Source organism: Aegilops tauschii, chromosome 1, assembly GCF_002575655.3.
Source record: "Aegilops tauschii subsp. strangulata cultivar AL8/78 chromosome 1, Aet v6.0, whole genome shotgun sequence".
Taxonomy (NCBI): Eukaryota; Viridiplantae; Streptophyta; class Magnoliopsida; order Poales; family Poaceae; genus Aegilops; species Aegilops tauschii.
In genome coordinates this window covers 476,734,675-476,759,836 of record NC_053035.3, presented here as the reverse complement: position 1 = coordinate 476,759,836, position 25,162 = coordinate 476,734,675, and the positions used below count along the sequence as shown (strand labels likewise).

The 25,162-nt window shown below is 49.4% G+C and overlaps 1 protein-coding gene across 1 annotated transcript; it reads right to left on the bottom strand.

The window, feature by feature from the left end:
* Window positions 1-17,169: 17,169 nt before the first annotated feature.
* LOC109780163 (aspartic proteinase NANA, chloroplast) lies at window positions 17,170-21,024 on the bottom strand. The gene is made up of 2 exons (XM_020338744.4): window positions 20,241-21,024; window positions 17,170-18,143 (listed from the first exon to the last, which is right to left on the bottom strand). The coding sequence occupies exons 1-2, from the start codon at window positions 20,816-20,818 to the stop codon at window positions 17,312-17,314; spliced, it is 1,410 nt and encodes a 469-aa protein (XP_020194333.1). The 5' UTR covers window positions 20,819-21,024; the 3' UTR covers window positions 17,170-17,311.
* Between the last annotated feature and the right edge of the window lie 4,138 nt (window positions 21,025-25,162).

The window sequence follows — 25,162 nt, the reverse complement described above, 5'->3', positions numbered from 1 at the left end:
AGTTCTCCGCATCGAATTGCCCGCAAATTTCATCAGAAGAGCTGCACTTCATGTGTGTACAGGGAGAAGTGGATCACCTGGTTTATGTATGCTCAAAGGATGCCAAGCCAGTACAGAAAGGTGCAGAATCACCGGATCCACCAGTTGAAATCCAACACCTCTTGGATGAGTTCTCAGATGTGTTTGCAGCACCGCAAGGCCTTCCTCCCAACAGAGCATGTGATCATCGTATTCCCCTCTTGCCAGGAGCTCAACCTATCAGCATTCGCCCTTATCGGCACTCACCAGAAACAAAAACGGAGATCGAACGACAAGTTGAAGAGTTGCTCGCGTCTGGCATCATCCAACACTCCAACAGCCCGTTTGCCTCACTAGCCATCCTAGTCAGTAAGAAGGACGGACAATGGCGTTTGTGTATTGATTATCGCAAACTGAATGCATTGACTGTCACACCAAAATTCCCCCTTCCGGTCATCGATGAACTTTTGGATGAATTGTCCGGAGCGAGCTGGTTCTCCAAGCTGGACCTCCGTGCCGGCTATCACCAGATCAGGTTAGCAGCGGGAGAGGAATACAAGACAGCCTTTCAGACACACTCCGGCCACTATGAGTACAAGGTCCTTCCTTTTGGAGTTTCTGGAGGCCCGGCCACGTTTCAAGGGGGCATGAATCACACTTTGAAGCCTGTGTCGTGCCGCTGTGCATTGGTATTCTTTGATGACATTTTGGTATTCTCCATCTCTTTTGAAGATCACATCAAGCACCTCCGTGAAGTGTTGCAACTATTGTGTCAAGATCAATGGCAAGTCAAATTTTCCAAGTGCTCATTTGCTCAGAGAGAACTCTCTTACTTGGGTTTTGTTGTGAGCCAGCAAGGTGTTTCTACCGAGACCGAGAAGATCCAGAAAGTCCAACAATGGCCAGTGCCTCTCAATGTCAAGCAATTACGACAGTTTTTGGGTCTTTCCGGATATTACCGTAAGTTTGTTCGCCACTATGGGGTAATTGCTAAACCCTTGACTCATTTGCTGAAGAAGCATGTCCCATCCGTGTGGACCAGTGAATGTACCACATCATTTGAAACACTGAAAAATGCCCTAGTGACAGCTCCAGTCCTTGCCTTGCCCAACTTCACGAAGGAATTTGTCGTTGAGACCGACGCCAGTGATTTGGGAGTTGGAGCAGTCTTACAACAAGAAGGCCACCCCTTGGCATTCTTGAGTAAACCTCTTGGCCCAAAAAACAGAGGATTGTCTACTTATGAAAAAGAACTTCTCGCTATTCTGTTGGCTGTGGAGCATTGGCGATCGTACCTTCAATCAGCTGAGTTCATCATCAAAACGGACCAGCATAGTCTGGTTCACCTCGAAGACCAACGTCTCCACACCCCATGGCAACACAAGGCGTTCACCAAGCTTCTCGGGCTGCGCTACAAAATATGCTATCGAAAAGGTGTGGATAATGGAGCAGCTGATGCACTTTCACGCCGTCCTTTCTCTGACACCGATGAATTGTATGCTATTTCCCTGTGCAAACCGGAATGGATCAAAGACGTGCGAGAAGGGTATGCACAGGATACGGCAACACAGAAGATAGTGGAGGACTTACAGGCTAATCCCCAATCCCATAAAAAATTTACACTTTCAGAGGGCATTTTACGCTACCAAGGGCGTATTTGGATTGGGAGGAATTCCCAATTGCAACAACAACTATTAATAGAAGGGCATCAATCTGCCGTCGGGGGGCACTCTGGCGCACCAGCCACATACCAGCGGCTGAAGACGGTATGTGCGTGGCCGCGTATGAAACATGCAGTGACTGAATTTGTCCAATCCTGTGCAGTTTGCCAACAGGCCAAGCCCGAGAGATGCAAGTACCCCGGCCTCCTTGAACCCCTTCCGGTTCCTGTTCGTGCATGGCCAGATGGTTTCTATGGATTTCATCGAAGGATTGCCACAGTCAGGACGATTCAATTGCATTTTGGTCGTCGTGGATAAGTTCTCCAAATACATCCATTTCCTACCATTGTCGCATCCATTCTCTGCTTCCCAAGTGGCAACTACTTATGTGGATCAAGTTTACAGACTGCATGGACTACCAAATTCTATTCTATCCGACCGAGATCCAATCTTTACAAGCAGATTCTGGCAAGAGCTCTTTACAAACCCAAACAACCCTTCGGATGAGCACACCATATCACCCGGCCACGGATGGGCAAACTGAGCGTACAAACCAATGCCTCGAGACTTTCCTCAGATGTTTTGTGCATTCTTGTCCAAAGAAATGGAGTTCATGGCTTCCTCTTGCTGAATTCTGGTTTAACACCAGCTGGCACAGTGCTCTTGGGAAATCCCCCTTCTTTGTCCTTTACGGCCACGAACCTCGACATTGGGGCATTGAAGCAGCCTCAGCCACTCCAGTTTCTGATCTGAACACTTGGTTATCAGAACGGGAAGAAATGCAAGCTCTAATTCGACAACACCTCCTCCGAGCTCAGACGAGAATGAAACACCAAGCTGACAAGAACCGATCTGAACGAAGCTTTGAAATTGGGGATTCTGTCTACATTAAACTCCAACCTTATGTTCAGAGTTCTGTTGCTCGCCGAGCGTGTCATAAGCTCTCGTTTCGCTACTTTGGGCCATTTCTGGTGCAAGCTCGCATTGGACAAGTGGCTTACCGTGTGGGTTTACCAGAGACTTCGAAGATCCATCCCGTCTTTCACGTCTCGCAGCTTCGCAAGGCTGTGAAACCAGGTGTGTCTATTTCCTCTGTTCTTCCTCACAATACTAATCAGTTTGCGGTTCCTTTGGAAGTGCTTGACAGTCGCCAAAAGACCAAGGCCAATAGAGTGGTTGAACAAGTGCTCGTCCGTTGGTCTGGTGACACTCTGGAGCCGACGTGGGAGGATCGTGACGAGCTCCAGTCACGTTTTCCGTGCGCCGCGGCTTGGGGACAAGCCGCAACTCAAGCAGGGGAGGGTGTTAGCAGGCTTGCCAGTACTACGCCATCGTCCCAACCGCCAGTCGAGGCCGACGAAGGAACGGCCCAAGGCCCAGCTAGGAGAGCCCGCAAGCCCAACAAACGAGTGGCTGGCGAGGAGTGGGTGAACACGACCCAGGAAGCATAAAGCAGGGGATCGCTCTCTGGACAAGGATCGAAGATCGATCAGGCTGGAACGGCACGGCGGCGGCGGCTACCTACTTAGAACCCTAGTTTCTTTCCCTTTTCCTTCCTGTATCCAGCACTGATGTGCTTGTAAGAAGAGAATCCTGTACTCTGAACCACATACATACCTGAGACAGTAGTGCAGTCCTAACACACAGGGTCCATAGATTTTTTAGGGTCCAAATTTTTAGGTAGGCCTATGTATATTCCTGGGTGCTGGGCCGCTTGTCCTCTTGCGCGGCTCAGTTTTCGGAGATGCTCATAGACGTAGGGTGTGCGTGTGTGCGTTCGTAGGAGTGAGTGTATGCGCGTATGTATGAGCGTCTGAACTGATGTTTAAAAAAAAACGTCCCAGCCTTCCAGGCCGCCTGGTCGATGCGTTGGACATTTAATGATCACGGGTAACGGTATAGGCACATTGAGACGGCGGCAGCAGATATCGATTGCGCCCAGAGGCACGAGAGACGGCATCCACACCAGGTCAAAATCGATCGCATCCAGAGCCGGCGGCAGGCGGGGCAACGAGCTTGCCACTTTTGATTGACTTCATCTGTTCAACATGTTCCTCTCCCCAAAGCAGGTAGCCGGTTGCCAATGGATTCTTCGGCTCCTACTGTCCTACTCCAAATTCCTAAGTCGTAGTTAACTTTTGACGGGGATTGTTACTTCGTTACAGGCCGGATCTTGTCTCCTTGGTTAAACATCACTATAGCAATTCAATCAGACATGACACAAATCTAAGGTATGATTTTCAAGTATGATTCTGTTATGGATGACACAAATCTAAGACATGACACAATTGTTATGTCAAAAATTACATCATATTCATTATACTTGCTTATTAGTTTGTTTTTTCTAGTGAGATAGGACCCTTTTCTAATGGCTAGTACTAGGCGCCGGTCCGCCGGCCGAAATTTCGGCCGGTCCGACGTCAGCCGTCCGATTGGCCGAACTAGGGCCGTCTGATTCCGTGGAGATGCCTTCCCGTACCCGTTCAGTCATCACGCATATATGAACAAAAAAATCCCCTCCTGCGCCAACCGACGCGCGACTTGCACGCTGTTGACGCGCCCGTGCGCTCCGGCAAGGCGCCGTGGCGCCCCTGCGTCGATGCTCCTTGCAGCATCCCACGCCCGTCGAAAAACTCGTCGCCACCCTCGATGGTCGTTGTTGCTCATCTCTCCAGTTCTTCTTTGTATGGGCATGAAAATAACAATGAACACCGGTAGTAGCAAAAATTGATAACGGCTGCAGCAAAGAATACATAGTCCCGGGTCTCGGCAACCTCATGATTCATCAAAAGACGGATGTAACAACCGACAGCGCCGGTAGTAGCAAAAATCCAATACGGTTGTAGCAAAGGTGATACAATGGTTCCAGCGAAAAAACATGGCAGCAAAAATTTGGTTAGTTCTAGCAAATATCAAAGACGGTGGTAGAAAATTGATACACTGGTTCCAGCAAATACAAAACGTGGTAGCAAAAAATTTGGTTGGTTTCAAACAAAAACGGAAGATGCTGGTAGCAAAAATTCGAGCTGGTTCCAGCAAAATCAAATCATGGTTCCAACAAAAAAATGTCGCCGGATCTCCCCGCACTTGTCGCCGTGGTTCAGCATCGCCGCACAGCCACCGCCGCGCTGGTTCCAGCGCCTTCACTGGCTGGTTGCAGCACAAACGGTAGCTAGTTCCAGCATCGCCGTCTCCCCGCCCCGGGGTGCACCCCATCACCGCGGTTGCAGCACACAGAGCATCCCCGGGTCGCCGTCGCCCGCGGTGCGTCTTCACGCACACCCGGCCTCCACGAATTGCAGTGCGTGGTCACCGCCGTGGTAGCACCCCAGTCTCACGGTTGCAGCACATGGTGCACCTCCGTCTCGCATCATGGTGGTCATGCCATGGCTTGTGGCAGGATTGAGTGAGCGGGTGGCCATGGCTGAAGAGAAGAAACCGAGGATGGGGATGAGCTCGGCCGCTTGGAGAAGAGATAAGGCAATGTGTGGATAAGAAGCGTCTGGATACCAATTGGGGGTAAAAATACCGGATAAAAAGATGGGTGGGCTCTATACGCACATGGCATGCATGAGAAGTCAGCTGAGCAACAGCGCGAGGCGACCGGCGCAAAGTTCCGCCGGCCGACCGGATATAAGCGTTTCCCTTTTCTAATTTTGCACAGGACCCATACTCGGACCGCCCACCAAGTACGCGTGTGACCGCCACCTCCCACTCCAAAACCCTCTCTACCCCCCAAAAAAAAACCTCTCAAAACGAAGCGGTTGCAGTTCAACCACTGTTGGGGAACGTAGCAGAAATTCAAAATTTTCTACGCATCACCAAGATCAATCTATGGAGTTTACTAGCAACGAGAGGGGAAGAGTGCATCTACATACCCTTGTAGATCGCGAGCGGAAGCGTTCAAGAGAACGGGGTTGATGGAGTCGTACTCGTCGTGATCCAAATCACCGATGATCCTAGCGCCGAACGGACGAAACCTCCGCGTTCAACACACGTACGGAGCAGCGACGTCTCCTCCTTCTTGATCCAGCAAGGGGGGAGGAGAGGTTGATGGAGATCCAGCAGCACGACGGCGTGGTGGTGGAAGTAGCGGGATTCCAACAGGGCTTCGCCAAGCGCTGCGGGAGGAGGGAGATGTGTCACGGGAGGGAGAGGGAGGCGCCAGGGCTTAGGGTTTGCTGCCCTCCCTTACCCCCACTATATATAGGGCCAAGGGAGAGGGGGGCGCAGCCTTGGCCCTTCCTCCAAGGAAGGGTGCGGCCAGGGAGGAGTCCATCCTCCCCAAGGCACCTAGGAGGTGCCTTCCCCCTTTAGGACTCTCCCTTTACCTTATCTCTTGGCGCATGGGCCTCTTGGGGCTGGTTCCCTTGGCCCATATAGGCCAAGGCGCACACCCCACAGCCCATGTGGCCCCCCCGGGGCAGGTGGACCCCTTGGTGGACCCCCGGACCCCTTTCGGCACTCCCGGTACAATACCGATAATGCGCGAAACTTTTCCGGTGACCAAAACAAGACTTCCCATATATAAATCTTTACCTCCGGACCATTCCGGAACTCCTCGTGACGTCCGGGATCTCATCCGGGACTCCGAACAACTTTCGGGTTACCGCATACTAATATCTCTACAACCCTAGCGTCACCGAACCTTAAGTGTGTAGACCCTACGGGTTCGGGAGACACGCAGACATGACCGAGACGACTCTCCGGTCAATAACCAACGGCGGGATCTGGATACCCATGTTGGCTCCCACATGCTCCTCGATGATCTCATCGGATGAACCACGATGTCGAGGATTCAATCAATCCTGTATACAATTCCCTTTGTCTACCGGTATAGTACTTGCCCGAGATTCGATCGTCGGTATCCGGATACCTTGTTCAATCTCGTTACCGGCAAGTCTCTTTACTCGTTCCGTAACACATCATCCCGTGATCAACTCCTTGGTCACATTGTGCACATTATGATGATGTCCTACCGAGTGGGCCCAGAGATACCTCTCCGTTACACGGAGTGACAAATCACAGTCTCGATTCGTGCCAACCCAACAGACACTTTCGGAGATACCTGTAGTGCATCTTTATAGCCACCCAGTTAAGTTGTGACGTTTGGTACACCCAAAGCATTCCTACGGTATCCGGGAGTTGCACAATCTCATGGTCTAAGGAAATGATACTTGACATTAGAAAAGCTCTTAGCAAACGAACTACACGATCTTGTGCTAGGCTTAGGATTGGGGCTTGTCCATCACATCATTCTCCTAATGATGTGATCCCGTTATCAACGACATCCAATGTCCATGGTCAGGAAACCGTAACCATCTATTGATCAACGAGCTAGTCAACTAGAGGCTTACTAGGGACATGGTGTTGTCTATGTATCCACACATGTATCTGAGTTTCCTATCAATACAATTCTAGCATGGATAATAAACGATTATCATGAACAAGGAAATATAATAATAACCAATTTATTATTGCCTCTAGGGCATATTTCCAACAGTCTCCCACTTGCACTAGAGTCAATAATCTAGTTCACATCACCATGTGATTAACACTCACAGGTCACATCACCATGTGACCAACATCCAAAGAGTTTACTAGAGTCAACAATCTAGTTCACATCACTATGTGATTAACACTCAATGAGTTCTGGTTTGATCATGTTATGCTTGTGAGAGAGGTTATTAGTCAACGGGTCTGAACCTTTCAGATCCGTGTGTGCTTTATGAATATCTATGTCATCTTGTGGATGCTACCACGCGCTACTTGGAGCCATTTCAAATAACTGCTCTAGCATACGAATCCGGTTTACTACTCAGAGTCATCCGGATTAGTGTCAAAGTTCGCATCGACGTAACCCTTTACGACGAACTCCTTTTCACCTCCATAATCGAGAAAATTCCTTAGTCCACTAGATACTAAGGATAAGTTCGACCGCTGTCATGTGATCCATTCCCGGATCACTATTGTACCCCTTGACCAACTCATGGCAAGGCACACTTCATGTGCGGTACACAGCATAGCATACTGTAGAGCCTACGTCTAAAGCATAGGGGACGACCTTCGTCCTTTCTCTCTCTTCTGCTGTGGTCAGGTCTTGAGTCTTACTCAATACTCACACCTTGTAACACAGCCAAGAACTCCTTCTTTGCTGATCTATTTTGAACTCTTTCAAAATCATGTCAAGGTGTGCGTTCTTTGAAAGTATCATCAGGCGTCTTGATCTATCTCTATAGATCTTGATGCCCAATATGTAAGCAGCTTTATCCAGGTCTTCCTTTGAAAAAACTCCTTTCAAAGAACCCTTTATGCTTTCCAGAAATTTTACATCATTTCGGATCAACAATATGTCATTCACATATACTTATCAGAAATGTTGTAGCGCTCCCACTCACTTTATTGTAAATACAAGTTTCTAACAAACTTTGTATAAACCCAAAAACTTTGATCACTCCATCAAAGCGTATATTCTGACTCCGAGATGCTTGCTCTAGTCCATGGAAGGATCGCTGGAGCTAGCATACCTTTTAGCATCCTTAGGATCGACAAAACCTTTCTGATTGTATCACATACAACCTTTCCTTACGAAAACTGGTAAGGAAACTTGTTTTTGACATCCAACTGCCAGATTTCATAAATGCAGCTAATGCTAACATGATTCCGACGGACTTAAGCATCGCTACAGACGAGAAAATCTCATCGTAGTCAACTCCTTGAACTTGTGAAAATACTCTTTGCCACAAGTCGAGCTTCACAGACGGTAACATTACCGTCCATGTCCGTCTTCTTCTTAAAGATCCATTTATCTCAATGGCTTGCCGATCATCGGGCAAGTTCACCAAAGTCCATGCTTTGTTCTCATACATGGATCCTATCTCGGATTTCATGGCTTCTAACCATTTGTCGGAATATGGGCCCACCATCGCTTCTCCATAGCTCGTAGGTTCAGTATTGTCTAACAACATGATATCTAAGACAGGATCACGTACCACTCTGAAGTAGCACGCATCCTCGTCGTCCTACGAGGTTTGGTAGTGACTTGATCCGAAGTTTCATGATCACTATCATAAGCTTCCACTTCAATTGGTGTAGGTGCCACAGGAACAACTTCCTGTGCCCTGCTACACACTAGTTGAAGTGACGGTTCAATAACCTTATCAAGTCTCCACCATCCTCCCACTCAATTCTTTCGAGAGAAACTTTTCCTCGAGAAAGGACTCGTTTCTAGAAGCAATTACTTTTGCTTCCAGATCTGAAATAGGAGGTATACCCAACCGTTTTGGGTATTCTATGAAGATGCACTTATCCGCTTTGGGTTCGAGCTTATCAGCCTGAAACTTTTTCACATAAACATCGCAGCCCCAAACTTTTAAGAAACGACAACTTACATTTCTCTAAACGGTGTCGTCTCAACGGGATTGCGTGGTGCCCCTTTTAAAGTGAATGCGGTTATCTCTAATGCCTAACCCATAAACGATAGTGGTAATTCGATAAGAGACATCATGGTATGCACCATATCCAATAGGGTGCAGTTATGATGTTCGGACACACCATCACACTGTGGTGTTCCAGGCGGTATTAATTGTGTAACACTTTCCACAATGTCTTAATTGTGTGCCAAACTCGTAACTCAGATATCTCTATGATCATATCATAGACACTTTATCCTCTTGTCACGACGATCTTCAACTTCACTCTGAAATTACTTGAACCTTTCAATAATTCAGACTTGGGTTTCATCAAGTAAATATTCTCAGCATCTACTCAAATCATCTGTGAAGTAAGAACATATCGATATCCACTGCGTGCCTCAGCACTCATTGGACTGCACACATCAAATGTATTACTTCCAACAAGTTGCTCTCTTGTTCCATCTTACTGAAAACGAGGCCTTTCAGTCATCTTGCCCATGTGTTATGATTTGCATGTCTCAAGTGATTCAAAATCAAGTGAGTCCAAACGATCCACCTGCATGGAGTTTCTTCATGCATATATACCAATAGACATGGTTCGCATGTCTCAATCTTTTCAAAAACGAGTGAGTCCAAAGATCCATCTACATGAAGCTTCTTCATGCGTTCTATACCAATATGACTCAAATGGCAGTGCCATAAGTATGTGGTACTATCATTACTATTTTATATCTTTTTGGCACGAACATGTGTATCACTGCGATCGAGATTCATTTTAGGTGCAAGACCATTGAAGGTATTATTCAAATAAACAGAGTAACCATTATTCTTCTTAAATGAATAACCGTATTGCGATAAACATAATCCAATCATGTTTATGCTCAACACCAAATAACAATTATTTAGGTTTAACACCAATCTCGATGGTAGAGGGAGCACGCGATGCTTGATCACATCAACCTTGGAAACACTTCCAACACATATCGTCATCTCACCTTTAGCTAGTCTCCGTTTATTCCGCAGCTTTTATTTCGAGTTACTAATACTTAGCAACTAAACCGGTATCTAATACCCTGGTGCTGCTAGGAGTACTAGTAAAGTACACATTCATATAATGTATATCCAATATACTTCTGTCGACCTTGCCTGCCTTCTCATCTACCAAGTATCTAGGGTAGTTCTGCTTCAGTGACCGTTCCCCTCATTGCAGAAGCACTTAGTCTCGGGTTTGGGTTCAACCTTGGGATTCTTCACTAGAGCAGCAAATGATTTGCTGTTTCATGAAGTATCCCTTCTTCCCTTGCCCTTCTTGAAACTAGTGGTTTTACTAACCATCAACAATTGATGCTCCTTCTTGATTTCAACTTTCGCGGTGTCAAACATCGCGAGTTGCTCAAGGATCATCATATCTATTCCTGATATGTTATAGTTCATCACGAAGCTCTAATAGCTTGGTGGCAGTGACTATGGAGAACCATCACTATCTCATCTGGAAGATTAACTCCCACTCGATTCAAGTGATTGTAGTACTCAGACAATCTGAGCACATGCTCAACGATTGAGCTTTTCTCCCTTAGTTTGCAGGCTTAAGAAACTTGTCAGGGGTCTCATACCTCTTGACGTGGGCACTAGTCTAAAATCTCAATTTCAGTCTTCGGAACATCTCATATGTTCTGCGACGTTTCAAAACGTCTTTGGTGCCACAATTCTAAACCGTTAGCATTACGCACTGAACTATCACGTAGTCATCAAAACGTGCATGTCAGATGTTTCACAACATCTACAGACGACGCTCGAGGTTCAGCACACCAAGTGGTGCATTAAGGACATAAGCTTTCTGTGCAGCAATGAGGACAATCCTCAGTTTACGGACCCAGTCCGCATAATTTCTACTATCAACTTTCAACTAAATTTTCTCTAGGAACATATCTTAAGCAGTAGAACTTAAGCGTAAGCTATGACATAATTTGCAAAGTCCTTTTGACTATGTTCATGATAATGAAGTTCATCTGATTATTTAATGAACTCCCACTCAGATAGACATCCCTCTAGTCATCTAAGTGATACATGATCCGAGTCAAACTAGGCCGTGTCCGATCATCACGTGAGACGGACTAGTCATCATCGGTGAACATCTCCATGTTGATCGCATCTACTATACGACTCATGTTCGACCTTTCGATCTCTTGTGTTCCGAGGCCATGTCTGTACATGCTAGGCTCGTCAAGTCAACCTAAGTGTTTCGCATGTGTTCCGAGGCCATGTCTGTACATGCTAGGCTCGTCAACACCCGTTGTATGCGAACGTTAGAATCTATCACACCCGATCATCACGTGGTGCTTCGATACAACGAACCTTCGCAACGGTGCACAGTTAGGGGGAACACGTCTCTTGAAATTTTAGTGAGGGATCATCTTATTTATGCTACCGTCGTTCTAAGCAAATAAGATGTAAACATGACAAACATCACATGCAAATCATAAAGTGACGTGATATGGCCAATATCATCCTGCGCCTTTGATCTCTATCTTTGAGGCGCGGCATGATCACCTTCATCACCGGCATGACACCATGATCTCCATCATCATGATCTCCATCATTGTGTCTTCATGAAGTTGTCTCGCCAACTATTACTTCTACTACTATGGCTAATGGTTAGCAATAAAGTAAAGTAATTACATGGCGTTTTCATTGACACGCGGGTCATACAATAAATTAAGACAACTCCTATGGCTCCTGCCGGTTGTCATACTCATCGACATGCAAGTCGTGATTCCTATTATAAGAACATGATCAATCTCATACATCACATATATCATTCATCACATCCTTTTGGCCATATCACATCACATAGCATACCCTGCAAAAACAAGTTAGACGTCCTCTAATTGTTGTTGCATGTTTTACGTGGCTGCTATGGGATTCTAGCAAGAACGTTTCTTACCTACGCAAAAGCCACAACGTGATATGCCAATTTCTATTTAACCTTCATAAGAACCCTTTTCATCGAATCCGATCCGACTAAAGTGGGAGAGACAGACACCCGCTAGCCACCTTATGCAACTAGTGCATGTCAGTCGGTGGAACCTGTCTCACGTAAGTGTACGTGTAAGGTCGGTCCGGGCCGCTTCATCCCACGATGCCGCCGAATCAAGATAAGACTAGTAACGGCAAGTAAATTGACAAAATCGACGCCCACAACTACTTTGTGTTCTACTCGTGCATAGAAACTACGCATAGACCTAGCTCATGATGCCACTGTTGGGGAACGTAGCAGAAATTCAAAATTTTCTACGCATCACCAAGATCAATCTATGGAGTTTACTAGCAACGAGAGGGAAAGAGTGCATCTACATACCCTTGTAGATCGCGAGCGGAAGTGTTCAAGAGAACGGGGTTGATGGAGTCGTACTCGTCGTGATCCAAATCACCGATGATCCTAGCGCCGAACGGACGGCACCTCCGCGTTCAACACACGTACGGAGCAGCGACGTCTCCTCCTTCTTGATCCAGCAAGGGGGAGGAGAGGTTGATGGAGATCCAGCAGCACGACGGCGTGGTGGTGGAAGTAGCGGGATTCCAACAGGGCTTCGCCAAGCGCTGCGGGAGGAGGGAGATGTGTCACGGGAGGGAGAGGGAGGCGCCAGGGCTTAGGGTTTGCTGCCCTCCCTTACCCCCACTATATATAGGGCCAAGGGAGAGGGGGGGCGCAGCCTTGGCCCTTCCTCCAAGGAAGGGTGCGGCCAGGGAGGAGTCCATCCTCCCCAAGGCACCTAGGAGGTGCCTTCCCCCTTTAGGACTCTCCCTTTACCTTATCTCTTGGCGCATGGGCCTCTTGGGGCTGGTTCCCTTGGCCCATATAGGCCAAGGCGCACACCCCACAGCCCATGTGGCCCCCCCGGGGCAGGTGGACCCCTTGGTGGACCCCCGGACCCCTTTCGGCACTCCCGGTACAATACCGATAATGCGCGAAACTTTTCCGGTGACCAAAACAAGACTTCCCATATATAAATCTTTACCTCCGGACCATTCCGGAACTCCTCGTGACGTCCGGGATCTCATCCGGGACTCCGAACAACTTTCGGGTTACCGCATACTAATATCTCTACAACCCTAGCGTCACCGAACCTTAAGTGTGTAGACCCTACGGGTTCGGGAGACACGCAGACATGACCGAGACGACTCTCCGGTCAATAACCAACGGCGGGATCTGGATACCCATGTTGGCTCCCACATGCTCCTCGATGATCTCATCGGATGAACCACGATGTCGAGGATTCAATCAATCCCGTATACAATTCCCTTTGTCTACCGGTATAGTACTTGCCCGAGATTCGATCGTCGGTATCCTGATACCTTGTTCAATCTCGTTACGGGCAAGTCTCTTTACTCGTTCCGTAACACATCATCCCGTGATCAACTCCTTGGTCACATTGTGCACATTATGATGATGTCCTACCGAGTGGGCCCAGAGATACCTCTCCGTTTACACGGAGTGACAAATCACAGTCTCGATTCGTGCCAACCCAACAGACACTTTCGGAGATACCTGTAGTGCACCTTTATAGCCACCCAGTTACGTTGTGACGTTTGGTACACCCAAAGCATTCCTACGGTATCCGGGAGTTGCACAATCTCATGGTCTAAGGAAATGATACTTGACATTAGAAAAGCTCTTAGCAAACGAACTACACGATCTTGTGCTAGGCTTAGGATCGGGGCTTGTCCATCACATCATTCTCCTAATGATGTGATCCCGTTATCAACGACATCCAATGTCCATGGTCAGGAAACCGTAACCATCTATTGATCAACGAGCTAGTCAACTAGAGGCTTACTAGGGACATGGTGTTGTCTATGTATCCACACATGTATCTGAGTTTCCTATCAATACAATTCTAGCATGGATAATAAACGATTATCATGAACAAGGAAATATAATAATAACCAATTTATTATTGCCTCTAGGGCATATTTCCAACAACCACCCGATAACACAGCGGGATGGATCGATCCGACCCGGACCCGGCGGGCTCAACTCAAGGCAGCTAAGCTAGCGCGCGCTAACTATAAGTTGCTCGCTGTCTAGCTGGCCATGTTCTCCTATCCTTTTGTCCACGACCACGCACTGCACTGCACCCACACCTACTAATTTTTTAGAACGCATAACCACCAGTTGCTCTAATAAGGTTTAAAAACATTGGTTGCATCATCTTGGTACTACATGTACTTCCTCTGTTCTGATTTACACGTCGTGATTTTAGTTCAAATTAATCATGACGGGTAAATCAGAACGGAGGGAGTACCATGCACGCATGCTCCACGTAACCTAATGCCGTGTAACTACGTGGCCGTGTTGTGGTTAGCGCGCGATTTGGCAGGTTGGTGCACGGACGCCGTCCAGTTGACGTGTGCATGGTTAATTGCATGTGTTTGTCAATGGGGGGCAGGTGAAAGCGACGACCAGCAACGAGTTACCACAACTCAATTTCTCTTCACTCACGTACTGTATGTGGAGAAGCAACTGTTACGTGTACGGCCCCGTTACTGCCGACGTGATTTGTGTGGGACAAGCCAGACCGGCACGCGAGCCGGCGTTTGACTGAGGCAGTGAAAATAACGTACGTGGTCGGTACGCAGACGTGTCATCCGGTGATGTGACGCGCCGGCCACCTGTTCTACATGAGCACCTACGTAGCTAGTCTCTGCAATGCATGCATCAGCACAAGGAAACGTGTGTGCCATCGAGCTGCCACGTGGTGAGCAAGGATGACAGGAGGGCCAGTTCGTCGTGTGCAATGCGCATTGCTAGCATAGGCGATTTTTTTGTGGTATACGTGTGAACGTATGATTAGTAGGTTCAACAGATCAATCAATTTTCATGCGCATATAGCAACAAAAATTTGTGAGACTTGGGTGTGTGTTTTGAACTAGTATTGTGCTCCTGGCGGTTTGCTTTATTTATAAAGCGGGGCGAAAGCCTTTTTCGGTATAGCAACAAAAATCAATCAGTGGCACGTAATCAGGGCGCACGTGGAAATGTGCTGGTTCGGTGTACATGCACCGGCGTATGTGTTTACCGGCCAGAATCGGAGGTGTTCGCCCTGATTGGGGATTTTGGAATCATCCACCAAAGGTGCGTTGCTCTATGCTCGCGTATCTCTGCTGAAATCGGTGCCGCGGGCATATATGGTGCCCGTACCAACTCAATCAATCAAATCTTGCATTTTGAAGACGAACTAGCTACATATCCATGTGTTGCTATAAGATGAAACAATATCTACAGCGTGGTGATGTGTGACCGATTGTCCTACCGGTGTTCTCGAAGGCATGGTCGGAGCCCTCGACTGTTATCACTGGGTCGTCCTCGAGCGCGCGACGGCTGACCTTGGTCTCAACAGTATGCAACAATCGCATGCAATGCACAGTAGCATCGTCCATGTAACATCAACTACAAATAGAAGACATGAACAAATGTTCGTTGGTAGTCATAGCTGTTGCTGGAGCGATGTTGTTGTTGATGATGTCGGTGACGACCTTATGCAGACGACGATGAGACTGCTGCGTGTGGCTGTCTGGGTGTTGGACTGCTGCTGGTGGTAATTGCCGGATTGGGTGGGATCCGAGTCTTCCACCTACCCGTCCTCATAGCCACCTCCTCCTCCTTCGCCTTCGTCGTGGATGATGTCGAGCATCTCTCTTTCCTTGTCGTCGTACGCCGGCTCCCCGCTCTAGGCATTATAGTGAACAACCTGCGAGCACCCTGTTCTTGAGCTTCTCCTTCTTTGAGGCCTTCGCTATGACGTGGCGAGTTTGCCACGTAGCCGAGCTGATCTTCCGTGCGAGCGTGATGCTCAGATCCTCCGGCACCTCCGTCACCTCCATCTTCGACAGGTTCTCCGATGGTTCCATGCGTCGTCGGCGGAAGGAAAGAGAGGGTCGTGGAAAAGAGCGGGAATTGGGCGGAGAGCGGCGGAGGAAGAAAAAGGGGAGTGGAGGATTTTAGCGCAGAAACTATGAGTTGCTATAAAAGCGTGGGCTCCGTCTTTCTTTCAGGTGGGGCGGGGCGGGGGAGGGGGGGGTCAGAGAGTGACGTTTCATGTGTTCGGACTCCCACAAAACCTTCTCCATGTTTGATTCTGATTTGCGAAAGAAAACACGTCCGGACCGATACAGTCCCGGGTTGGATTTCTTCGACGGTCCGGACGGATGCGAACGGTTTAAGGGTCGGCATTAGAATGCCCTAACTAACTAATTAAGTGATCATAGAACATAGATCGGAACATGAGCATGTAGTTGTCCATTCTTGACGGATGGCCAACTTTTATGCGTGCTTCAATGTCGAAGCCCACATTGCAGGTGGAGGAGTCGTCATTTCCACTCCCGAGCTTGCACATGCTGCATTTGGTGTGGGACTCTGAAAGAATACAGCCAAGCGAACAATCTCGCCGGCTGATTGTACTTACTGTACTTGAGTACCATAATGTATCATGATAAGATATTCATATACGTATGGAGTTGTCTTTGTCTGCTTTCTCTTGGATCTTAGGTGACATATATTCCACAAAGGCAATATTGTCTCTGGTCTCTACTCTCTGCTCTGTCTGTAGTCTGTACTAGGCACCTACCAAGTGCCAAGTAAGATCCAGAGTGTGTAATCACCAAGGGACTTCAGGTTATAGCTAGCTAGCAACTCTATGCGAGTAAATTACATTGATCATTTAAATAACTTAACCCATCACATGAATCAATGGTTCGTTAATGTTTATTCTTTATGGGATTTGTATAGCTAGGACTGGTCGTAGTGGGAGTATCATATACTAGTATTACTATATTCATAGTGTATACATAAATTAGTATCTTAGAAAGTCTCGTGTATAAGACATTGTACGTAGTATCATATTATTTGTTATGATACGGTAGCCTACCAAGGAATCAAACAAGGATAGAATACCATTCGAGGCCTTAAGGGGGATCTTTATTTTGTTAGATAGCCTTTTACGTATGTTTAGTGAATCATTGTAGTAAAAGATCCGTGTCAGAAACTTGCATTATTCTGTTTCAACAACTTCAGATACTATCTTCATCCCACATTTCATTAACACTTGCTTATGAAGAAAGAGCCTTACAAAATCAGCGAGACCCTTACGGGAAAGAACGAACGAGAAGGGAAGGAGTGAGAAGAAATGACTAGAGAGCTGCCTAATAAATAATTAATTACTGTGCACAGCGACTCTCCTTAAACCTAAGCCAGCGGTTGGCGAGGTCGAACTCCCAGAGGTGCTCCTGCTGCAGGATGTTGCCGATGACGGACACCCCGGGCCAGCCGCCCTCCTGCAGCCCGATGCACTTGACGCCGGGCGCCGCGTCGATGACGTAGCTCTTGGTCGGTGGCTGAAGCCGCGCCGACCCGGCGAACCGCACCTCCAGCCTCGGGACGGCCGGCGGCGTGCCCGTGGCCGTCCAGTTGTAGCAGTACTCGAACGGGTCCATGGTCACCCTTGGCACTCCCGCGAGCTGCTTGCTCAGCGCCGCCACGACGGCCTTGTACGCCGGGGTGGCGAGGATGGTGAGGCTTGTGCCGGAGTCGAGGATGGCGCCGCCGTTCCTCTTGACGTCCCACACCTCGGCGGGGATGTCGAGCGCCTCCCCGGCGACGGAGACGGCGTCGACCGTCACGGCGTAGAACGGGGCCACCAGGGCGTCGAGCAGCAGCGGCGTCCTGGAAGATGAGGCGCCGTTGGAGGCGTCGGGGCCGAAGGTGAGGTAGCTGGAGGTGTTGCGCGGGGCGAGGTGGTCGACGAGGCAGTAGGAGAAGCGGCCGCCGAAGCGCGCGGCGGCGCGGGCGGCGAAGGAGATGTTGCTGTTGCCGAGGCTGAGCACGCCGTCGGAGGCCTGGAAGCTCTGGCCGTCGTAGGAGGTGGTGCATCCCAGCACCACCTCCTGCAGCTTGGCCTTCCTGTCCGCGCCGCCGCCGTTGGAGCCGGACAGCGCGATGGTGGCCGCGTCCGTGCCCACCACGCCGCGGGCCGACGAGTTGTCCTTGTACCTGCAACCCACACGCACGATCAACGATCCGGTCAGCAACGTCGGTTGACAGTTGGTTAGGATCATCATCGGTTGGGTGGGCTAGCAGTTGGTCCGCACATGCAGAGATTCGAACAGAGTAGCAGAACACAGCGCACCCAGGAAGAAAATTTGCAACGCATTATGATGGAGCCGAGTTGACCCACTCCAGCTAGAACACGTACGATGTCTGTTGGTGATCGTGGGCCTAATGTGTTTATCTGAATTCTGAAATCGTACTTACAAGTTACTACAAGTGATGGTGGTGTGCCATGGGGACCGTGTCTTTTCGTAAGGCAGCATGCACAAGGTAAACAACAGACAGAGCCAGCTTGCAAGCTGCTGCTACTACTACTACTCATCTTCTATATGCTCCATAACGGAATCATCATTTGAAAAGATAACATGTCTTGTTCATGAACTGTAAAGCAAAAGGGAGCATTGTTCCTAGAGGTGGACCTAAGTACAGCGGAGTGCATGATTGTCGATCGATCCTAGCTCAACACAATTTTGTAGCCCGGTGACCCAAGTCTGTTTTTGGCAAAGAGCAGTGATGCACCAATACGAATATCAATCAATCTCATGAAGCTAGCTGGCAGACCAAACGAGCTACGCAGTGGCACCCCCCCTTGCCCCTTAAAGGCTAGAACAGAGTACGTTTGTCTATGTAATCATCATTTTTTAGTTAGGATTAGTACAGCAAGGCATCGGACCTACTTGTGTTAATCGCCTGCAAAGCAGGTGCTGAAGATCGAGATCGGTGACTGGTCATATGATGGGCTGGATAAGGGCCAACATGGCAAGATTCAGATACGGCGCGTCGATCCTAACATGCATGCATACGTACGCATACGTGACCATTAAATGAGAATGCATTTTGAGCTAGCCGTTAACTGTAAAGCGGGTGGTAAAGCGATCGAGGTGACAGATGGATGCATATAGAATAGCCAAAAGCTTGTGGGCAGATATAAGCCGAACATGGCAAAGGTTCAGAACTTGAGATCATGCCTTGTGCCTGTGTACTGGTCAACTTGAGAGTGCCGCCACTTGCAGTAATAGTATCACGACTGCAGTTAGCACTAAGTATGAACGACAGGAAGAACAATTCAACAGTTTTAACAGAAGACAGGGTAGCCAGCAACAGGAGTAGTAGTTCAGGGCTGACAGAGTAAGCACTGCGTGCGTTTCTCTGAATTTTAATCATCATTCCCCGGCGAAGCGCAGCTTAGTATAGCTGTACCTGTACGTACGTGCGTGCAGGCGCACATGGCGCGCCACCCTAGCGCCCGCCCTCCGTCCTGCCGACCCGACCCACCGTTGGGTGCGCGGCGTCGCCATGCCAAGTTGCTCGCCCTTTTTTATGGTAACGGGTAACGACGACAGCGCATCGCCGCCGCCTAACCGAGACGGCAACGTGCGCGCGGCGTGCCACCAGCGGAGCAAGCCGAGAGCGCGCGCACCCACGCGGCGTGCGTCCAAATCTGGCGCGCGCGACAGGGTGACGCGGCCGTCTGACGCCAACGATTAAATACGGAGACCGCCTCAATCCCCCTGTCCGGGCTCGGAGACTGTGCTGCATCACGATCGATCAAAACCAGAGAGCAAAATGGGCATAGATACTGCTGGACTCCACAGTGGAGTTGGTGAAGATCCAATGAATGCGGATTGAAGAGCGAGCGGGGCGGACGGGGGCCGATCGGCGCGGCTGGCTCTGTTCGTACCTCGTTCGGACATGCTCATGTTCATGCTCGTTCACCCACCTACGCGGGCGCGCGCAATAAGTGGCCGTAACGAACGCCGCAAAAGCCGAAGCAGGCAGGGCAAAGCTCGGGGCTTCGTGAGTGAATGCTACACGCTATGCTCTGCTACGGCGAGGCGCCCACAGTCACCACGGCCGCGGCAAATTTATGGCCCCTGCCCGGGCGCGACACCCACCCAGCACCCAGGCCACCAGGCCAGCCACGGCGCGCACTTACTGCGCACCCACTGCCGCGCCACCCCGAACCGAACCACCGTGTCGCACGATCCAGAGCGAGCTAAAATGGAGAAGCAACAACTTGGCAATGGTGGTGGCACTGACCTGTAGTCGTAGGAGCAGGGGGCGGTGCCGGCGGAGCAGTTGGCGAGGGAGAAGGGGACGTAGGACTTGCACGTGTCGGAGGAGCACGGGAAGGGCGCCCACGACTTGGAGTCGGCCGGCCGGAACACGCGCGGCGAGCCTGACGGAGACGCGGCCGACGGCGAGGACGCGCCGCGGCACTTTACCCAGGTGAGGTCGCTGCCGGTGTCGGCGACCAGCACGAAGGGCTGCGCGGGGGTGCCCACGCGGAACCGCACGAAGTACTGCCCCGTGCCCGTGTACGCGCCCGACGTCAGCGGCATCGCGAACGCCGACGCCTCCGGGCCCGGGGCCGTCGACGTCTCGGCCGCGCGCCGCCGGCTTGACGACGCCAGCCTGGTGGAGATGTAGGCGTGCCGGTGCCGGTCGTCCCGCGCGCGCTCGGCCAGCGACGCGCCCGGCGCGGCGGGCACCAGCTGCAGCCGCGCCGACGCCCTGCTCCCCCGCCGGTGGTGGTGATCCCCACCGCCCGCGGCCGCCGCCGCAGCCACACATGCAAGCAGGATCAGAACGAGAACGGCGACCCCACAACGCGCCATTGCGTCCACCTCCTTCGCAAGCTGCTTCACCGGACGGCAATGGCGAGCTGAGCAGAGCGGAGCGGAGCTTGGCGGCCCCTGCTTTTTGGCAGGGTCCGGCAACGGCGAGGGGAGGCGGCTTTTATAAAAGTCGCCTGCGCTCTCCAAACATGGACGGATATAACGCGGTTGATTGCGCTGGGTGCTTGCTTCGTTGGCGATCGCTGCGTTTGCGGGTCGAGAATCATTTCTTGCCCGATTCGGCTCGACCCGTTAATCATGTACCCACGAGCGGTGTGTCAGTCAGAGTCTCAGAGGACAGTGTCTGCGAATTAGGCAACCGGACGATATATCTTGCCAAAATAATGCTATGTGCTTAACTAGGGTGAATTGCACATAAATATTACTCCCTGCGTTCCTTAATATAGGGTGTATAGATTTTTGAGAAAAAAATCTGAAATATAAGGTGTATTGCGTTGCATCGCTCGTTTGGATATTTTTTTAGGGATTTGATTAGATTTCCTTATATCAGGCAAGCTCCTCTATTTTCTCATGTCAATTAGTCTGGTAAAATCTCGCCCAAAACTTGTGAAATTTTCCCTCCATGTGTGTTCTTTAATTTCCATGCCAAAAACTATACACCTATATTTTGGAACGGAGGGAGTATGGTTCTGTGATTTGTGAAACAAATGAACCTCTAGCCAATGCTTGCAAATTAGGCAACAGGAGAAAATCAAGAAAAAAAATTATGGTTCTATGTAACAAGTATATCAAGTAAATTAGTGTGTGCTTGATTGTAAGTAATCAAGTAAACTATTATTGCAGAGGCTGCAAGATGGTAAGCAAGAATCCGTAGGTCATCGCCGTTGCACGTAGTCATTAATGCAAAACAATTTCAAAACTGAACGCCGAATTAATTTGGATATCAAGTCATTCATTTAATTACTGTACTTAGATACTAGTTAATTACCTATGCAATTAATTTGGTCTACTTTAGTAAGGATTTTTCCGCAAAGAATCAATTTGTACACCAAGTCATTAATGCAATAATTAATTAGGCATATAGATAATTAGAAGTAGATATTATTTTCCAATTAGACATATAATCTATTAATCAGGTAGGTAGTTAATCTCCCCCCGCTCGTGGGCGAGGACGGCCAGCAGGTTCTCGCAGATGTTGGCGACTGCCAGCAAGCTCTCGGCGACATGGCCGACGAGCGCTTGCCAACATAAACTAACCGCTCGCGTCGGGGGGGGCTCAGGCGAAAACCCAAGCCGCCACCGCCGCCCCCGTCCTCTTCATCTGCTCCGCCGCCGCCGCCGGAGGACGCCAGCAGGCAAAGCCTGGTTGGCCAACGGCGGTGGCAGGGATGTCTTCTCGCGCTGAGATCCCCCGCGCGAGGAGCGCTCCAGCCGGCACGGCGCGACGGCCCCGGACGAAGCGTCTAGGCGGCGGAGCTTGGGAGCCGGGGCGGCGGCCCCGGGTGCTGGTGGTGGTGCTGCCGAGGTAGCCGTGTGGGCGGCGCTGGGGCAGACCTGCGGTGGCGGCAAGGTCCTGCGATGGCGGATGGTGGCGACGGGGCAGATCGATCCCCTAGCTTGCTGCGCGCGCCCCTGACCTCCTCCCCAAGATGGCGTCGTGGTCTGCGGCGGCTGGTGTCGTATGGAGTCGCGGACTGGCAATGGCCATGGTGGCGGCGGTCTGCTTCCCCATGAGCTGCACCTGATGTCTTCCAAGATCCAACCTAGCTGCGGCCAGTCGCGAATGTGCCTCATGCATGGCGGCCCTCGTCTCTGGTAGCGCCCACCTCCCTCGATCTGTGGTGGTGGCTTCGGCATGGCGGTCATTGAGGCAACGGTGGTCTTGGCTTTGCTCCGGCCACGCGGTCTCTGGATTGTTGGCGCTGCGTGATGTGCTGGATGGATGAGGTGATTTAGATCCAATTGGCCGGATGGTGGCATATGTAGATTGTTCTGCAGCGACTTTATACGGATCCACGACATCATCAAAAAGACTTCGGGAGGTTTTATCTCCTGATCCGGTGGATGACTTCAGTGGTGGGTTACAAATTATGGACAATGACTTGGCGCAGAGGGTTGTTTGTGGAGTAGCGGCGATCCAATTGTAGCTGCTCGGATAGCGAAAAAGCGGAGGAGACAACACATGTGAGATTTGGATGGTGGTGCTATGTGCACCCGGTCTCGAGCTCCGGGGCGAAAGCCTAGGACAGACCCGAGTGGTTATTCCTGGCAATGGCGATGTTTTTTTACGTCGTTACCTTGTTGGAGGCATTGCTCGCATATGTTCGGACTGATTCTTCTGGGTGAAAACTTTGATACTGACCTTTGTGGTTGGATCCGGTGACGGCGTCGCTTGAGTGTCACTTCCTTCCTGAAGGCGTTGCTGTTGAAGATCCTTGTCATCCATGTGGTGTCAATTGTTGGTGCGAATATGGTCTTAGTTGTAGTTTGTCGATCGTTCATGTGATCGCTTTGGGGCTTATTTCTTGTTTCTTTTCCTTTTTTCCACACCTGCACATAGCTTTTGGTCTTATGACTTCGCTAGTTGCCGGTGTGTTTCTGTGTGTGTGTTGGGTTGGTTGTGTGCATGAGTGCATCTTAGTTATGCAGAAGCCGGGTGTGTGTTCAGTGTGATGTATCATCTTGATGCTTCATTTGAGCCAATAAAATCCACCCTTTGTCGGATGCGCTTGCGACATGAGCGACCGACCAAGTGTTTCCTATGATGAATGACAACCATGTTCGGCAAGACATCCACACCCTGACTGTTGCCGATGTTAGAAATAATGGGCCTAAACCTTTGTACAATTGTTCAAATTTCAAAGAGGCCCATGTATAAAATGGAAGTTGTGGTTCGAAAGTTTAATCTCATCGCGGAGTTGACGAGGTGTGATGCCTATTTATATAGTTAATTCTCTCCACCGCGGTGAAGTGTTGAGGAGAGAAAGATAGGACCACACGTCTTGGGGCGGTGTGGATGTGCGACACGCGCGTGAATGATCCGTCGAAATCCGGTTCCTGGCCTCTTAGTACTCTTATATGTACAACTTACCCGTCGTGGTCGAAGACACATTGAAAACACTTAAGGTTTTGCCTCATCTCATAACTTGCGCCGACGCATCAGCGCGTGGGAGAGTTGGTCTTCGAAATCATTTTTTCCTTGAGATCCCGCACCGGGAGAGGACAAATTAGATTTTCAGGCAGCACTCTGTGCGACTCTCAAGTTCGTCACCATGGGTCATCTTCCGTCCAAGTCAGGTGGCACTACTCATCGTCGTCTTCAACACAATCTGCATTAGGTCGTCACCAACAACGTTGCTCCAGCATAAGCTACGACTACTAACGAAGAGTACGCCCACCATGGTTTTTCATGTCTCTATCTGTAGTTGATGTTACATGTGCGATGTTGTTGTGCATGTTCTATTCATCTAGTATGCTAGGCTGTTGCATGCTAATTACTGTTCCACTTATGAATTATCTACTGAAATTAAATCATGAATTTGAGTAATATTCCAACAAAATCTAATTGTAGGCAATTCCCTGAATTAACTATGCCTGGATTCTCTGATGCATCGATGGCGGATAAGTTTACCAATGTGCACTTTAAGAGGTGGCTGGTGAAATCCACCGCTCTAAATTTTTTCCATGTTAGTACGGGCATCCAAGAGGGGTCTTCCGATGAAGATCCTAGAAAGTTTCAGGAAACAACTACTATCTTTGTGGTATTCGTCCGGAGTGTTTTTTCTGACCGTCTGTGTGATGTGTATATGCACATACAAGATGGAAAGACACAGTGGGATGCGGTTAATGTGAAGTTCGGTGCAACCGATGCAGAAAGTGAACTATACATCATGAAGATTTCCATGACTACAAGATGATGAATAACAATTATGTAGTTGAACAAGCTCATGAGATACATTCCATTGTGCAGGAACTAGAAATCCTTAAGTGTGATTTACCCGATAAATTTATGGTTGGGTGCATGATTGCAAAGTTGTCTTCTTCATGGAGAAATTTTGTCACTACTCTGAAACATGAAACACAGGAGATATCAGTCGAAAAATATGATAACGTCTCTTGATGTTGAGGAGAAAAATCGCGCTAAAGACACTACTAAGAAGGAGGCGAGGTTCAATCTACCGCCAGTATGGTGCATAGGTAACCACAAAACAAGAACGAAGGGAGGAACAAGCTTGTTTTCAACAAGCATGTCAAGACTACTACCATTAAGAAGAAGAAGAAGAAGAAGAAGAAGAAGAAGAAGAAGAAGAAAGCTAAACAAGGTTGAGCTAGAGTGCTACGCCTATGGAAAGCACGAAACTTTTCCAAGAATGCCCAGAATGC